At 44.0% G+C, this 19207-nt stretch overlaps 1 protein-coding gene across 1 annotated transcript; it reads left to right on the forward strand.

Moving 5' to 3' along the window:
* Positions 1–2382: 2382 nt before the first annotated feature.
* On the forward strand, positions 2383–18794 carry LOC308145044 (tRNA selenocysteine 1-associated protein 1-like). The gene is made up of 9 exons (XM_080516371.1): positions 2383–2551; positions 10752–10849; positions 10930–11029; positions 12218–12267; positions 12802–12933; positions 15951–16067; positions 17433–17637; positions 17820–17868; positions 17936–18794. The coding sequence occupies exons 1-9, from the start codon at positions 2528–2530 to the stop codon at positions 18094–18096; spliced, it is 936 nt and encodes a 311-aa protein (XP_080372497.1). The 5' UTR covers positions 2383–2527; the 3' UTR covers positions 18097–18794.
* The last annotated feature ends 413 nt before the right edge of the window (positions 18795–19207 follow it).

Below are 19207 nucleotides of genomic sequence, written 5' to 3' on the forward strand. Positions count from 1 at the left end.
TGTTTTCACCTTCATGTCCACTGGAGAAAATGTGTTTTCACCATCATGTCCACTGGACAAAATGTGTTTTCACCTTCATGTCCACTGGAGAAAATGTGTTTTTAACATCATGTCCACTGGACAAAATATGTTTTCACCATCATGTCCACTGGAGAAAATGTGTTTTCACCTTCACGTCCACTGGAGAAAATGTGTTTTCACCTTCATGTCCACTGGAGAAAATATGTTTTCACCTTCACATCCACTGGAGAAAATGTGTTTTCACCATCATGTCCACTGGACAAAATGTGTTTTCACCATCATGTCCACTGGAGAAAATGTGTTTTCACCTTCACGTCCACTGGAGAAAATGTGTTTTCACCTTCATGTCCACTGGAGAAAATGTGTTTTCACTGTCATGTCCACTGGAGAAAATGTGTTTTCACCGTCATGTCCACTGGAGAAAATGTGTTTTCACTGTCATGTCCACTGGAGAAAATGTGTTTTCACCATCATGTCCACTGGACAAAATGTGTTTTCACCTTCATGTCCACTGGAGAAAATGTGTTTTCACCATCATGTCCACTGGAGAAAATGTGTTTTCACCTTCATGTCCACTGGAGAAAATGTGTTTTCACCATCATGTCCACTGGAGAAAATGTGTTTTCACGTCCACTGGAGAAAATGTGTTTTCACCTTCACGTCCACTGGAGAAAATGTGTTTTCACCTTCACGTCCACTGGAGAAAATGTGTTTTCACCTTCATGTCCACTGGAGAACATATGTTTTCACCTTCACGTCCACTGGAGAACATATGTTTTCACCTTCACGTCCACTGGAGAAAATGTGTTTTCACCATCATGTCCACTGGAGAAAATGTGTTTTCACCTTCATGTCCACTGGAGAACATATGTTTTCACCTTCACGTCCACTGGAGAACATATGTTTTCACCTTCACGTCCACTGGAGAAAATGTGTTTTCACCATCATGTCCACTGGACAAAATGTGTTTTCACCTTCATGTCCACTGGAGAAAATGTGTTTTCACCTTCATGTCCACTGGAGAAAATGTGTTTTCACCTTCATGTCCACTGGAGAAAATGTGTTTTCACCTTCATGTCCACTGGAGAACATATGTTTTCACCTTCACGTCCACTGGAGAACATATGTTTTCACCTTCACGTCCACTGGAGAAAATGTGTTTTCACCATCATGTCCACTGGACAAAATGTGTTTTCACCTTCATGTCCACTGGAGAAAATGTGTTTTCACCTTCATGTCCACTGGAGAAAATGTGTTTTCACCTTCATGTCCACTGGAGAAAATGTGTTTTCACCTTCATGTCCACTGGAGAAAATGTGTTTTCACCTTCATGTCCACTGGAGAACATATGTTTTCACCTTCACGTCCACTGGAGAAAATGTGTTTTCACCATCATGTCCACTGGACAAAATGTGTTTTCACCTTCATGTCCACTGGACAAAATGTGTTTTCACCTTCATGTCCACTGGACAAAATGTGTTTTCACCTTCATGTCCACTGGAGAAAATGTGTTTTCACCTTCATGTCCACTGGACAAAATGTGTTTTCACCTTCATGTCCACTGGAGAAAATGTGTTTTCACCTTCATGTCCACTGGAGAAAATGTGTTTTCACCTTCATGTCCACTGGAGAAAATGTGTTTTCAGGTACCAGTATGGTTCCTCACTATTTGTCTTGTGGAAGAAGAAGCCCAGTGGCCAATGTGTCTGGACTTGTTGTTGTTCTCCACAAACAATGTTTGTTTGTGAGCGACTCTTCACCAAAGAAGCTTCCAGAACTACGGTACTTTGAAACTGGACTTCCTCAGAAGCTCCTCTTGAAACCTGCTGCTATTCCCACAATAAAAGACTAACGAGGGCCGAGATGTGTCAGTACATTACTACAACTACCAGCTGAGCTGCTGGCTACGTCACCCAGGGGGTGGAGGAGGCGGCTGTGGGCTGGGCTGCAGTCTCCGTGAGGGTGGAGGAGGTGGAGGAGCTGAGAACCACCATCATGAGAGGTGACCTCAGCTCAGTCCAAGAAATAACTAGAATTTCACAAGTTTTGAGTGTTTCTACTGGATCAGCCACATTATTATCCTCATGAGCAGAGGAGGGACTGGAACATGAGATATAGACAAATATGGGTCCTCTGATAGGCAGACTATAAAGGTGGGTATGTGACGCTACACACTCATGTACAGTAGGTGGCGGTATACACCTGAAAGCAGTTTGCAGTAGACTATAAAGGTGGGTATGTGACGCTGCACACTCATGTACAGTAGGTGGCGGTATACACCTGAAAGCAGTTTGCAGTCCGCCAATAAATGAACGAAGAAGAAGAAGCCGAATACGTCATTGCGCCAAGCTGTACGTTTGGCAACGCAGGACGTCCGGTTAGCATCTCTTTGCTACTATGCTAACTGCTATGATTGTTTAGGGAGTTTTTGTTTGTTTTCTAGGGTTTTTATATTTTGTGGCACGTTTATCCCGAAAGTCTCCGCGGTTCATCCGATCCTGGCACGATGAGCACGCTGTGGATGGGAAACGTGAGTATATTTATTCTAAAGCCTGAGCGAGCATCGGATGCTAGAGAAGAAGCTAAACTGGTAGCTATTGTTCAAACGTAACATGATGAAGACACAGAAAATGGGAAATCCATTGAATTAGTCTGAAGTCCCATCAGTTCAGAAAAGTATCAGCGATGTTTTAGTTACCTTGGAAGCCTGGTGTGAGTAAAACTGTTGAGATATACCTTCCCAATCAAGGGAGCACGTTGCTGGATTACACTGGTATCAAATAAGTTATAGGCTTTTGCCTTTTCGAAGATAAAGGAAATCCAGCAGTGTCTTTGCCCCGTCCAGAAAGCTGGCCAGGAGTCTCGACGTAGATGTATATATATCAAAGATATAGGTTATTGATCATCACATCACCTGACCATCTCTCCACATACGGACATAAACATGCCTCGGTCTGAAAACGGAAAACATTTGTCTTTTGGCTTCACCTCCAGTCCTGCACATCCACTGCCCAGCACTTCATTTTAACTGCCCTTTTATTAACGCCTGCAGTAAAACATAAGAGAGCGTACGGCCGCAACGCTGGAAGGAAACCCTTCAAAATAAAAACCCTGAAAGCAACGACAGACAGATAGTATGTTTCAATTTGTCACGAAAAAAAGTATTCATAGGTTTACGCCTAATTTCATTTCAGTACAATACTAGACATACTACATACTATTACTACAAGCAATATGAAAAAATTACTGTAGAAATTTGGAGTAAAGTGCAGTTAAACTTGCAATGAGCAAATTACCGAATACAATGGTCTTGCCCCTGTTTTCAATTGGCCATAAAAAGAAAAGTGTTCATAGGTTTGCTCCTAATGTCACTGGATCTTAATACTCTTGATTTTCATATTGCCTACTTCTTGCTCTTGTTGCCGTCATTCCTGAATTTCCCCTGAGGGGATCAATAAAGTGATATATTGTTTTATCTTTCACATGCAAGGTGAACAGTCTTATTTACATGCATAACCTCAGCCCTAGGCCTGGACAATAAATCAAAAATTTACAGATACTGCAATTTCCGAAAATTGCAGACGTCATTTTGCCCATGTCGGAATATTCTGTGTTTTTTTAAAAAAAAAAAGGAAAAACCGTTGGTTTTTAGTGTGTGTAGGTAGCCTGTCTCTTTACGAGGCGTACTGCGTGAGAGACGTGACTCGGGACGGACATGGAGTAAAGTACTGTTAAACTTGGATCTGACCTTCAAAACTAGTGGTCTCTCGGCAATTTTAAAATTGCAATAAAAAACAATCCTTCATAGGTTGATGCCTGACTTCACTTCAGTGCAATACTAGACATACTCCTTTAGTACTACAAGTAATATGAAAGAAAATGACTGTAGACATTTGGAGTAAACTGCTGTTAAACTTGAATGATCGCAAATAATGGGCTCTCACCTGCTTTCAAATTACAATAAAAAAGAATTCTTCATAGGTTCATGCCTAATTTCACCTCACTGCAATACTAGACATAGTCCTTCATTCCTACAAGTAATATGAAAAGAAATTACTATAGAAATTTGCAGTAAAGTACTGTGAAACTTGGATCTGGCCTTCAAAACTCGTGGTCTCTCAACTGTTTTCAAATTGCAATAAATAAGAATCCTTCATAGGTTTATGCCTAATTTCACCTCAGTGCAATACTAGATATACTCCTTTATTACTACAAGTAATGTGAAAGAAAATTACTGTAGACATTTGGAGCAAACTGCTGTTAAACTTGAATCTGTTGATCGAAAATAATGGTCTCTCACCTGTTTTCAAATTGAAATAAAAAATAATTTTTCAGACGTTTATGCCTAATTTCACTTCAGTGCAATACTAGACGTACTCCTTTATTACTACAAGTAATATGAAAGAAAATTACTTAAGACATTTGGAGTAAACTGCTGTTAAACTTGGAGCAAATATATAAAAAATTGCAATAATAAAAAGTCTTCATACTTAATGCTTTTAATTTTCATATTACCTACTTCTTGCTCTTGCTGCCGCCATGCCTGGATTTCTCCTTAGGGGATCAGTAAAGTGATCTTTTGTCTTATCCTTCACATGCAAGGTGAACACACAGCCTTACTTACATGCATCACCTCAGACTTACCATGATTATCACTCAAGATTTCTGAAAAAGGATGAAGAACTCTTGTCAGATTCCGGAATACTTCATCATTGTGAATTTCTCTTGGAGATCATTAAAGTATTTATCTATCTATCTATCTATCTTAACAAAGAAAGACAAACCTATTAAACAATAACAGAAAACAAGATTTTGGTCTCAGGTTAAGAACTAAAAGTTCCGTTTCCATGGCCCACTCTTCAGCCCTGATCGACACATTGGGAGCAGAAACACATCTTGCACTTTGTGCATTCTATCTGAAATAATGTAAACGCAAATATTATTATACACAATAGCTTTTTGGAGTACTACAACGTTCTTCACTTTGAACATCAACACTCAAGGCAAAGCCTCCATACATGCATTTTGATATGTATTCGTCATAGCCTCTTACCCATTTGGTCTCCTTGCTTGTTCCAGCTGTGCTTCCTTCACCACAGCTGGAACAAGGGTCTTTTGGACGTAAAACTGAAAACACAGTTCGATTTGAAATGGTAAACTCGTGATCAGGACATGGTTTGTGCTCTTGAGAAAACAGAGTTTTTGCAACATAGCAGAGCATTGCAGGATGAGTTCTCCCTGAGCCGCTTCATGTTTTGCCTGGCGCTGTTGATCGCCATCTACCACGTTCAATGAAAAATATCACAAATGCATATAAATCTATAACTTGGTTGATACCCTCAAGTTTTTCCCTGTAGAAAAAACAGTGAGGGGCATGTAGGTTGACTGAGATGAGTGTTTTATTAACTTGAGGACATTTACCTGCATCACAAATACCTCACAGCTACAACTGTCTAGTGTGCTGTGGTTCACCATCCCTGCCGGCCACTTCACACTGGTCCACGCCTTCTTTTTCAGGCTTTTGTCGCATTTTGAAGTACTGACTGTATTGAAATAAAAACGGATCTTTTAATTTTACATGAATAAAATCTCAATCCAACCATATGTTGCAATTGTTAATCTTTACAAAATTCACATAATGCTTTTTGGCAATAATGGCATCTGTCTCCTGTGATCATTTGGTTGTTGCTTCCAAATAACCTGTGAATGAGGAAATCAGCAGCACAAAATATTGATTCATATTAATAACATATAAATGAAACCTGGTTTGTAGGACTTTACAACACTTATTTGTTTGACAAAGTTCTGAGTATAACAAATTGCATTTAAAAATCATTAGTTTCAAAACTGTTCTATATATATATATATATATATATGAGAACTCTTTCTATTTAGATCGACCTGCTCACCATTGCCTTACTGAATTCTGTCTTCAGCGACTGTTGACTCTCTGATCTCCTCAAGTGCAAGTGGATCCATTACAAACACTTTTTCAAGTGACCTGTGTATGAACTTGGAAAACAGAATAATTTAAAATAATTTCTCAATAAATTTATGGAAGGAAAAGAAAAAGATTCTTACCAGTAGCTTCAAATGGTTGACCACATTGTTGGCCACAGAAAGTTTGTTCATTTCTAGGGAACGACAGTTTTCATTTGTCACGATACACAGTCATGACATATGAATACACAGATCCCATTGGCTGCATGATCTCATGTTGGAGATGCACGGTCCATGATTTTTTTCACTTCTGATCCGATCTCGATACCCGAATTTGCGTATCTGCCGATACTGTTCCGATACTAAAGCTTTCTTTGCTTTAAATGTTGTTATCATCATCATTGTTGATTTTATGAGGCTGTAATAAACTCCTCTTTACAGGCAAGTATGAAATATACAAATGTTTGCATGAACTCTCTCAAAAGGCAACTTGAGGTTAGTATAGGTCAGAAAAGGAAGCAGTACAAACTATTTTTGTTCAATTTGGACAATGTGAGGGATCTGTGTGACATCATCTCAAAATAGTTGTGTACTTAAAATATCACAATCACTGTATTAATCCCTGCGGAAATGTTTTTATCAACGCAGCACAAACTGCAATGTTTCCACCTCTAATGCAGCACAAACCATTGGGATTATTTTCAGGGAGTTTTGTGTGGAGTAGGACTAGGGTTGTTGGGTATACCAGTACTGGATTGGTATCGCGGTACTGACGGCTGGTACCGGTATTTTCTTTTTTCTTTTTACGTCACCATATAGCGCCACGGTGTTGTCATTTGCACCACGGAGAGTCATCCGTCTCTCTGTGGGCGTCGGCTGGCTGCTCCGCTTTCTTTCATTCACTTAAGATGTTGTAGCTGGGGGAGCGTTGGGAATGACCGGGGGATGCCTCTAGGAGAGCGGAGAAGGAGGGTGCGCGCGAGATATTGACAGCTCTTAATGTGATCTGGGTGCGGCGGGTGGTTATGAGATGTTTTGGACAATCAGAAGTGCGGAAAACAATGCTCCGGTTTCTTTTTTAATTTTAATTTTTCTTTGCACTCCCGTTTCCCAGAAGTGTGGAAAAATTGGCTGAGACGGGGTGCGCGCATGCTCCTCTACTCCGACCCGAGATCCATATCTAAATAGGTGCTTCTTATCGACCCTATTTACCAACAAAATTCCTGGACACAATTTCAAAATATATTTTCAAAACAATCTTCTCCCAACCGAGCTTGTACTTTACCGGAGGCGCATGCGTAAATGACATGGCGTTCGCGTCCATGTGAGTGTGCGCGTGCATTACTGATTCAAACTACCTGTTGAGACTCTGTGAAAAGAAATTGAGTGCATCACTAACGGAGCAGCAAAGAGCAAGAGTCTGGCAAAAGAGAGAGAGACAGAAGGGAAATAATAGCTGCTGCTACATCTACAGGGCCCTTACTTGTAGAAAAAAACAGGTGCGCAAAGTGCTATATGGAGGTAGTCTAGCTTCAAAACAGATGAGCACGGTGTCACGGTTAAAAGTCTTGTGTTAAAAGCCTGTCTTTGTGGTGTTTTATTTACTAATGTATATAGTTCTAAGAAGTATTGAAATACATGGTGGTATCTGTATCAATACCAAAATGTTGGTATCGTGACAACACTAAGTAGGACGCACCTTCAAAGAGGCGTGAATCGCCTGCTGCTCCAGAGGAGTGAGCTTTTGATTGTTTTGATGCCACGGTCAGTGCTGTTCTCAGCCAGCTGGTGTTTTAAAATAGCAGCAAAGTGGCGCTTTAAAAACAGATCGTGCTACTACACGATCTGTGGATTTCCTGACTCATTACTCCGCGTGTCATTGAAGCCTGCCTCCGTTTGCAGCCAGTCAGCAGAGCAGTGCAAGGAAACACTTGCAGAGTCATTTCAGCAGCAGTAAAGCACAGACGAGGCTCATGGGTCTGAAATTTCCGATCCCTGAAATACATTGATATCAGAACCCAATCGGAACTGGCTCGGATCGGCCCCATTGCTATATGATGTGTCACGGCTAAACTCGCATGCAATTGGTCTGTTTGTTGAAAGGGACATATTGCACAACATTTTCAACACTTTCACATGGTTCCAAGGGCAGATCCCATGCCGGAGATCTCTGAATCCTTGGAGGCCGGAGCCTTGAGACCCCTTTTAGAAAGCGGGTCACCAACTAGTGGAAGCCCACCCTGGCCAAGTTCACCTGGGCATATCTGCTGGAAGTAGCGGCAACAAAGACCTTCAGTGTGGATTGTGAGCAGCCACTATCCAGAAGGGACTGGAGAAAATCCAGGATGGCGTTCACTGAGCAGTGGACTGGGTCCAGCCACCTGTCCGCACACCAGACGGAGAACCATTTAACTTGTTCTCATATTGAGTTTGGGTGGATGGCGCCACATTCAGGGTGGTGGCTCTTACAGCATCATTACTGTCATTCAGCAGCAGGTTGGCCCTTGCAATGGCCAGGCCCAAAGCTGGAGACGCCCAGGGTCTGGGTGGAAGATCTGACCCCCCAATTGAGAGAGGAGATCTCTCCTGTTGGGGAGGCGTCATAGCTGGTGTTGACACAGCCTGCACAGCAGGGGAAACCAGGTCCTCCCCGACCACTGAGGAGCCACCAGCAGCAGGCTGTGGCCCTGCTCGGAGACCCTGTGTAGTGTTGGTATGATCAAGGGCAGAGGGGGGAACGCGTAGAGCAACCCCCGTGGCCAGTCTTGCCCGAGGGGGCTGGAGGTCTCTGTCCAAGAGAACCAGATGGGGCAGTGGGTTCACTCCTCCGAGGCGAAGGGGGCTACCTCTGCCTTCTCAAAAAGTTCCCAGAGGTTTTCCACCACCGGGTGAAGCCTCCATTCACGAGGCGGTGGTCCCCGTCGAGAAAGGAAATCTGCCACCTGGTTCTGTCTCCCCAGCAGATGCACTGTTCACTGGCTGGCCAGCCAGGGACCCATCCAGCCTAGGAGGCACCCTGTCACCCGCGGTAACTGCAGTGACCTGGTGCCCCCCTGGTGGTTTATTTGTGCCATGTTGTCCGACCGGACAAGGACATGCCTTCCTATTATGAAGGGTGTAAAGTATTCCAGGGCGAGGTGAGCTGCCTGCAACTCCAGCACGTTTATGTGCCTGGTGCTGTCCCTGGCCGACCACGAGGCCCGAGAGTCTGCATCTGAACCAGAAACAACCTCTCCACAGGGTTGGAGGTTGGGCGCAACCCTGACCCTCCAATGTCTGTGTAACCTGGCATCCAGGTCGAGGCTTTTCATCCATATCTGGAAAGGCCAACAAGCCAACGGGCCCAGGGGGATAACCTGTGATGCCGCTGTCAGTTTGCCTGAGAGGCGCAGGAACTGACCATAAGGAAATATCCTGCCTATCCTGAAATGGGACCGGGGGAGAGCAGGTCGTCCATCCATCCAGCTGCCAAGCTTGCTGTCATGGTGACGGCATTCAGGTCGATACCCAGATATGTAACCCACTGGGAGGGATCCAGACAGCTCTTCTTCATGTTCACCCTTAGACCCAAGCGGGCCACATGGGTGAAAAGCCGGGCCATGTCCTTGGTAGGGCTGGGTACCGAAATTCGATTCCGAGTCGGAACCAATTCAAAAACAGCTGGTACCGCGTACCCATAAAAAATGACTTATGGGTACACATAATTTTATTTCAGCTTATTTCTCAGGGATATCTACTGATTGTAGGCAGCTGTTATATACCGAATGCACGTTAATTCTTGATATTTAATTGCTGTTTTACTGTGAATACAATGCACTTTAGTATTTTAGCACTAATGCTGCTCAGACAGGATTTTACTTTTGTTCACCAGTTTCTTCAACCGTAAAGGAATAAAGCTAGTTTTGTTAAATAAGCAATTGACCTATTTTTTCATTGTTTTTTTTAATCGAAGCAAGGAATCAATAGACGGCACCGGAATCTAATTCATAAAACTCCTAACGATACCCATCCCTTGTGTTTTGCTGCCTGAGCTGCTCGGATGAGTGGGTCCCTTTTTAAATGTTGTCGCCACAAGGACTTGTGGGGCAGCATGAGCTTATCTCCTTTGTGAAAGGATGCATCAGTGGTTCCTATGCTAAAGGAAGATCTAAAGGAAGCAATGAGCCTCCATTTCTTTGCTTATTGAGAATTTGGACAGTCCTTATCATGGCCACGACACAAAACACTTCCAGGGTTTAAGTAGAGTCGATAGGGACTTTTCGGACGTACCCTGAGTTTCCCCATTTGAAATTGAGCAGGTGTCCGATTTAAATGTTTGTTTAAGACTAGTGCCCCAAAGCTTCAAAGGTGAGGACAAGAATTGCATGCAGGCCAGCAACTTTATTAAAGTGAAAGCGATGACTCACCCTCTTGCGCAAATCGTATGTTAAAACGGATGTAATTTTACTCATGATCTTGACAAAACAAAAAGGAAATGCATGGGAAAATACAGTATTTTGCCAATATTTTAGAGAATCCCACAAAATTTCACAAACATGTTTTCAGGGGGGGCTCAGGTGTCATTAAAAGGGGCTACGGCTCCCCGTAGTTCGCACCCTGTTTCAGCCCTCATCCGGATACTTTGAGTCCATTTTGTTCTCAAACCGTTTACCGTTAATTGATGTTGAATTTTGGGTTCTCGAGTTTGATCTGCTGTGTGTGTGAGATTAAAGGAATTAAGCATTCATCTGTCACACACACGCTTCACACACTGTCCTCCTGCTCCGGCCTGAAGCTATGTTTCTTTGCAGCTGGAGACCTACATGGATGAAAAATTCATCACTCGGGCCTTCTCCACCATGGGGGAGCAGGTGGTGAGTGTGCGCATCATTCGCAACAAGATGACAGGGTGAGAGCTTCCTCCTGAAAACACCTACTAGACTTTTGTGAACTTTGCGTGGTAACACTAAACGGTGCGTCTTCACCCAGGGGGGCTCTTGGTTACTGTTTTGTGGAGATGACGGATGAGGCCACAGCTGAGAGGTGTCTCCGTAAAGTCAATGGAAAATCCTTACCTGGAGCCAACCCGGTACACAGAGCATGTCATACTCTTCTCTATTTCTTCAAGGGCTGGGCGATTTGGCCTCGGGGGTGGGGGAGGGGGGGGGCACTATTGTTAAATGGTGCATTCTGTACTATTAAATACTACACTGTAGTGTGAGAAATTGTAGAACTAGTTGATATTGAACAAACCAAACACCAAATCATACGTTATGGAAGAAACATACTTGCCAGTATACAAAATAAATACAAAAAGAAATGCAACTTCATGAGCCAGATACAGTCCAATTTCATCTTCAGTGGGCTGGGCTGGTAAAATAATGCGATAACCTTTGAATTTACACTTGAAAGTGTTTCTCTGTTGTGGCCAGAGTGTACAGGACGAGTTTTTCCAGATCACAATTGGTACTAAAAATAGCAATCTCAACATAGTCAATTTTAATGAAACAGTCTGCTGCAAAATCCATTGAAATGTTTAAAAAAAATCCTATATAACCACTTGCTTGGTGGTTTGTAGGGCTGATTGGAGCTTTTAGCGGCCTGTCTTGGTCCATGGCCCTCATGTTTGACTGAAGTAAACTTCACAGTAGCGCCCCCTGCTGGAGGCTGTCCACTGTTTAAGGTGCGTTAACAGTTAAAAGCTGTCCGTGCTCGACTATTTGTCTGCTCTTACCAGGTCCCTCGTCTGAGGTTTTACTGTACACACAAGTTAGACGGCTTTCAGCAAGGTGTACGATGTTTTGTTGGCTGCCTTTCTCGAAGCTTAACCGTCCAAATGACGTCTGGAGGCCAGCTGCTTTAAAGTGCCGTGAAATGGAGCTGCTGCTGCTACTTAAATTGGTTTGAGCAGCAAAAATATTGCCTGTGTTCAGTCTGTTCCACCGAGCCCCACCCCCACCCCCCATCCCCCTGTTGGACTGTTGTGAAGGTGGAGACTTGCATTGGTGGTGGATTTGTGTCAATTAAAGAATTAAAGATTCAAGCTTTAATCCAGGTTTAGGCAAAAGTGCAACAGCAACAACGGAAACTCACAAGGATTGGTAGAACAGAATGCAAAACATTCCGAAAAACTGGGTGGGGGGGGGTTTGCTTGAATTTGCAAAATGAAAATCTGCTTTGGCTACAAATTCAATAAATGAATTAAATGGATTTTTTTTGCCCAGCCCTACATCCTTCTTGATGTCATTCTATAACACAACGTCTGTCTCCCTCACAGCCCACAAGATTCAAGATAAACCGAGCCACGTTTGGAAAACAGGAAACAGGGTGAGTGGGAACATTTAAACCACTCAAACATCTTTTCATGTCTTTATTAAACATTTGGGGTCATGCTGGAAAAAAAGAGTTTAACCTTAGATTAGCATGGTGAAGCAACGTCATCCAGCAGTCGTCCATAAGGAAATGGATTTAGCTCGTTCATATTGCATCTGGCTGGTCCGACAACTCCTGACCTGACCTGGTGGACAAACACAGTGATTGTGCTGCAGGATGTCCTGAGCAGCCCGTGATGCCCCGCCATCGAGCTTCATGGTTTTGAAGCAGCAGTTTCCTCTGTCATGTCTTTTCAGGGACAGGAGGTCTGCTCTCTTCATCTTTAATACACTTATGAAAAGAGGTGTTTTCAGCTGCGACTCTCTGGTTCAGTTTTCTTTCTTTCTTTCTTTTTTTTGTACTGTCCCTCACATCTCATGTATTAATTGGACTCTAAATGACAGTTTGTTTGTCCAGTAGCGTCAGAGGCTCCGGGATAGATGTCAGTGGTTCCGGTGTGGTGACAGCAGCCTCTCACTTGTGTTGCAGGCAGATGTACTCTCTGTTTGTGGGAGATCTGACTCCAGAGGTGGATGATGGTATGCTCTATGAGTTCTTCTACAACCGCTACCCTTCTTGTCGTGGCGGTAAAGTGGTGATGGACAGCATGGGAAACTCCAAGTAAGTGTTCACAAGGGACGGCACAACATCCCGTTTCCTCACGTCTCCATAGATTCAGAATGTGTGATATGGACGAAATCAAATATCTCTAATTCTTTGAAATATCCAGATAACGATGTTCTGACGATACCCTATAAAATGGGATTTCTTGAGCCAAAATTCCATGGAGGTATTATTTTCTTTAAACATGTGGACTCAAGAGAGTGCCTGAATGTAATTTTCCAAAATGGGGGGGGGGGGGGGGGGGGGTGTACTTTGCCTCTTGCGTTGCAAGTTCATTCCCCACATTTACTTGAATCACCTTTTCCTTTCTCTCTCAGCTGCATCAGTGTCTTCTCTCCATTCTTTGTCTTCCGTCTCCTCTGCTTCCCCTCTTACACTGGGAGTAAAGCTACAATGTATTTGCAACATTTCGAATATGTGATACAGTTTATGATTTTAACCCAGTCTGAAAATTATCCCCCACCGTGGCTGATAGGCCCCGAAGGGGGATCTTGAAACAGTCTCCGTACGTTCGTCCGTTCGAACGTTTCTACCTATATCTCGGCAACCCCTGGGCCCACAGTGACCAAACTTCACATGTGGATACATCTCAGAGGGGGAAGGGATACTATGGTGACCTTGACCTAATTTGCATATTAAGTAGGTCACAGGGTCACGAAGTGCTTAGAAACACATTTTGGACTCTGGAGGCCTAGGTTTTTGAGCTAGGGCTCTGAAATGTTATACACACATGATACACACTCCAGGGATAACCTCCAGTACACCAAGTGACCTGACCTTGACCTTGAAGATTGGTAGGGTCTGAAGTTTGCTCGTCATGGTTGCACAATACATGTATTTTCATATAAACATTTCTCCTCATTTCTCAGCAGTTCCTGGGCCCACAGTCACCAAACTTCACACATGGACACTCCACCTGGGGAGAAGGGGCACCATGGTGACCATGACCTCATTTGCATATCAGGTCACAGGGTCACTAAGTGCATAAAAACACCTTTTGGGCTCTGGAGACGTATTTTGACATAGCTTATGAAGAAGACCTTTCAGATTCTACATAATTATCTACTAGGACCCATGGAACACCCTCTAGTGTACCAAGTGTGCTGCCTTAGAGCTGCTTTGTGAGAAAATAGAAAGCCCTCCGGCGGGGGATTAGCCCAGCAACGGCCTTCTTGTTACATTTTACCCCAGGTTGATGCATCAAATAACCTTTTTCTTCTTGTTCTTCTTCTACTTGTTCTTTTTCTTATTTTTCTTCTCCTCCTCCTCATCTTCTCTTGGTATTCTCTGAACAATACAGTAATTATGTTATTTGTCCTTCTCTTTATACCCCTGATCTGATTTCTCAACTCCATCTTCAAAAAATGTATTGATAAAATATGACTGCTTGCATTCTTTTCTATCCTGCTACGTGTGTCTTTATCTGTGCTGATGGGAGGCCTCTGCTTCTCCAAAATGTCCCTTAAAAATCATATTTCTGTCTTCTCCTGACCTGACAAAGCTGTGGTATAGTAGTAGGGGTGGGCGATATGGCAAAAATATCATATCACAATTCGTTTTTACATTAGTTTTTTAGCTTTATATGCAAGTTTATGAACAGTACAACCAAACCTTCCCCAATGTAAAACATGGCCCCAAAGGAAAAGAAAGACCATTTTGGCCAAATAACATTTCTGAACATATTTAAAATTTTGAACATGCTCAAATTGAAAGGCCAAATTCGACAGTGCACGGCAATAAACAAAAGATATTTAACCAATCAATCAGTGACTAGGTAACGGTCATAAAATAGAATAAGTCTGCATGTACAAAAAGGAGTGGGAAGAAGTATAACTTATTAAATCCCGCCCCTTTCTCCATAAATGAAATATACATTTTAGCACTATTGCAATGGGGTTAATTGTCTATTGAAAATTTGTGAATAAATGACTTAAATAATACTAGTGTGTGTGTGTGTGTGTGTGTGTGTGTGTGTGTGTGTGTGTGTGTGTGTGTGTGTGTGTGTGTGTGTGTGTGTGTGTGTGTGTGTGTGTGTGTGTGTGTGTGTGTGTGTGTGTGTGTGTGTGTGTGTGTGTGTGTCACACAAGATAGATTCGTGGTCATTTTGGAAACTATGCGCAGATTGTGTTACACAACTCCATGCAACACTTAAGGATTCATCCTCCATAAGAATAAGAAGCAAATTGGGCAAGAGAAGAAGAAAGAAGAAAATCTTCTCTCACAAACCTGCACCTGAATGCATCACTCCAAGCTGTCAGCTCCTGCAGTTCAAACCAGACCCACTTCGCCGCTCTGACAAAATCTCTTATTACTGAAACGCTTCAGAGAAATGTATTTCTGAAAGCACAGGAGGGGAGAAATAAACTGTGCAGTCGAAAAGTTAAAACGCCGCTTCACAGACGTGGGGTTGTTGTGAGGGGGCGTGGCCTGCGGTGAGGGGGCGTGGCCTGTGAGTTCCACAGCTTCTCTTCAGAGTGTGAACAGTCCTGCAGAAAAAAAGCATTTTTTTTGGCAGCTGGCTGACGTCACTGCCGAATTTTCTTCTTGTTCTTATGGCTTCAAAAATGGAGACGCCGTCTGTTGCTGCCGCCAACGCCACTTGTGGAACAGCTCATCAACTCATGACTAAATCCTGTGTGCTGATTGTCTTCTGAGGCACGTCTTGCACCGGTCCACTGCCGTCTAAGTGGCTTTACTTTTCCAGATAATGTAAATACTCGATATTGCTGGATTACACATCGTCAAAACAACATTCGTAATGATATCAGAGATGATGTATCTCGCACACCTCCACCCTAGATATTTATTCAAGATGACATCCTCACACGAATGTTTACAACCTAGCTGGGCTCTGAAACGTGCAGCTCTGCAGACCCTCTGGAGTGACTACACCTCATAAAAAACACAAACCAGTGAGAACAGCTCATGAAGATGTAGTTCTTGATGAGATAAACCAAACCCAGTGAGCAGAGTGTTGATGTGGTGGGTTAACCCTTTCCTTCTCTGTCCATCAGAGGTTGCGGCTTTGTCCAGTTTCCAGACGAGCGGCTGCAGAAGCGAGCGCTGGAGGAGTGTCAGGGTGCCGTGGGGCTGGGCAGCAAACCCCTCAGACTGAGCCTGGCGGCCAACAAGTGGGTTCCTCTCTCACATTTCCTCTGTTCTCCACCAGAAAGAACCAGGTTCTAGCCACTTCTTTAATGAGCACCGCCAAAGAACCTTTTTTTTCTTCTCACTGTTAACGGAGCCAAATGAGAGCCACGTCATTGCGTCACTCCAAAACGTGAACCAATTTAGCGCCGACGGCGCTCATATAGAAGAACGAAGAGACGGACTGTATTCATCGGTTTCGTCTGGGACGAAGACCAAAGAGACAGAAAACATCAAGTCCCCTTGTCACTCTATTGGTGGTTTTTTTTACGTCCGTCTTGTTTTAGTCCAGAGCCCCAGAGTAGCTAGAGAGAAGGGAAAAAAAACCCTTGATGAATGAGCTTGGGGCTTATTTTTCAACATTTGGGCATTACATTGTGAATTTCTGCTCCTTTCACTTTTTCTGGACGTGTCTGAATCAAATACTTCAGCATTTCTGTGCTGTCAGCTGTGTGAAATGTATAATTTAGAAGCAGTTTTCCATTGTTTTCACGCTTTTCATCATCGTAACAAACTTCACTTCTATGTCTTGTTTGGCGTTTTGACTGCAGGCTGAAGCCGCTGTGCAATGCAGTGTGCGGCTGCATTGCACTCCATTAATATTTTCTAACCATCAGAACTTTATAACAAAGCGACACTTTTGGTTCATCAGCAACTAAAAAACTACATACGACTGTAAATGAAAGCTGGATTTTATTTAGCCATAAAATGAGTCTTTTATTGGTTTCATGTAAAACAGAAGTTTAATCAGCATGTTTTTGTAAGTTTCCATTATAAATGGCTGTAGAGCTGCATTCTATCATTCTACACCTCCATTCCTCCTGACGCTGAAGCGTTTGATTCAGACACGTCCAGAAATAAAGTGAAAGGAGCAGAAATTCACTAGGTAATGCCAAAATGTTGAAAAATAAGCCCCAAGCTCATTCACGCATTTTTCTCTCTCTCTCTGGCCAATCCGCTGGACTAAAACATGATGGACGTGAAAAAACACCAATAGAGCGACGAAGAGACTCAATGTCTTCTGTCTCTCTGGTCTTCATGCGAGGTTCAGGACAGACTAGACGCAGTGACTTGGTCCAAACAGATGAAGACAGTCCGTCTCCTGGTTCTTCTATGAGCACCGTCAGTGCTGATGGGTGAAATCAGTGACCTGTCAGGTTTTGGAGTGACGTGATGACGTGGCTCTCGCTGGGATCAGTTAACGGTGGAAAAAGAACCAGTTGTTTGGTGGTGCTCATTTAAGACCTGGTCCTGAACTAGAACCTGGTTCTTGCTGCTGGAAAAGCCCAGTTAGTTCCTCTGAGGTGTTTGTACCTGCAGCAGGCATCTCCTGACCTTGTGTGTCTCAGTTTAAGGAACAAGCCGCAGCAGCAACCTTCAGAAACAAAGTCGTGGCAGTCGAGCTCCGGTTACAGAGGTAACTACGACATGTATGGTCAGTACCACCAGCAGGCGTACAACAGCTACTACAACCCCTGGAGCTACGACCAGACCGGAGCCATGTATGGCTACAACTACCAGCAGTACGACTACTCCCAGTATGCTGCTCCCCAGGTGAGCTCCTCCACACCTACCCCCCCACCAGCTGTGCTCCCGGGGTGAGCTGCTCCCCGGGTGAGGTCCTCCCCGGGTGAGGTCCTCCCCGGGTAAGGTCCTCCCCGGGTGAGCTGCTCCGGCCTTGAGGAGCTTCACCATCTCCTGAGAGAGTACCCTGACAGATTCCTGCCTCTTTCCAGGAAACGGAAGCAGTTCAGGAGGAGGAAGAGGAGGAAGAGGAACTGGAAGGTTTGTTCCTCATGGTGTTTCTCCTTCACCCTGTTAGCAGCAGTTCTGACTGAACTCTGTGTTTCAGACCCCAGTCCTCTGCTGGACGTGCTGGAGGCCAACAGCAAGTTCATGGATGAGTGTGAGGAGCTTTATGATGCTCTGATCGAGTGTCCATGGAAATCTGCAGAGTTTAGTGCAGAGCAGGATTACCTGACCTCCTGCCTGCCTGAGCCCATCACCTGCTGAGACCCTCCTGAGGCCCTCCTGAGACCCTCCTGAGGCCCTCCTGAGACCCTCCTGAGACCCTCCTGAGGCCCTCCAGAGACCCTCCAGAGACCCTCCTGAGACCCTCCTGAGACCCTCCTGAGGCCCTCCTGAGGCCCTCCTGAGACCCTCCTGAGGCCCTCCTGAGACCCTCCTGAGGCCCTCCTGAGGCCCTCCTGAGACCCTCCTGAGGCCCTCCTGAGGCCCTCCTGAGACCCTCCTGAGGCCCTCCTGAGACCCTCCTGAGGCCCTCCTGAGGCCCTCCAGAGACCCTCCAGAGACCCTGCTGAGACCCTCCAGAGACCCTCCAGAGGCCCTCCAGAGACCCTCCTGAGACCCTCCAGAGACCCTCCTGAGGCCCTCCAGAGGCCCTCCAGAGGCCCTCCTGAGACCCTCCTGAGACCCTCCAGAGACCCTCCAGAGACCCTCCAGAGACCCTGAAAGGGATCACAGACTCTTTACTCACCACCTGGTTTGCTTATGGACTTTTATCATAATAGTGGAAAAATTTTTTTTTTTTTTAACCATTAAGACTCCCAGTAGATTGGGGGTGTCAAACATGTGGCCCAGGGGCTACAATCAGCTCACAAAGGGGTCAAATCCAGCCCACAAAATGACTTTGAAATGTGTGAAAATATGAAAGACAACTTTTTTTTATTAAAGCTCACTTCTGTTCCTTATGTGTTCACTCTTTTAATACTACCTTCTATTTTAATCTCTAATCCAACTGAGTCCACCAGAGGTCAGTGGCACCATGTTAGCTGCTTCAGCGCTAACGATACAGTGTTAGCATTAGAGTCACACTGAGGGAACACACACTACTACAAATAAAAAATTACAAAAATGTGTAAAATAAGTATCAAATGTGAACTCAGATTATATGAAGAAACTTCAGTAACAAAAATCTAAATACACTTGTTTTTGCTCCCATTGTTGGTGAGATAAATTCAAAGATGGAACACTTTATCTACCTACACAAAAGGCCTATTTCTGAAATATTGTTCATAACAAAAATTATTAGTGAGCCCTTCTAATTTGCCGAGCTAAATTATTAACCTCACTGGGGTTGTAGCATACCAACATGCTGATTAGA

Source organism: Blennius ocellaris, assembly GCF_963422515.1.
Source record: "Blennius ocellaris genome assembly, chromosome: 20".
Lineage (NCBI taxonomy): Eukaryota > Metazoa > Chordata > Actinopteri > Blenniiformes > Blenniidae > Blennius > Blennius ocellaris.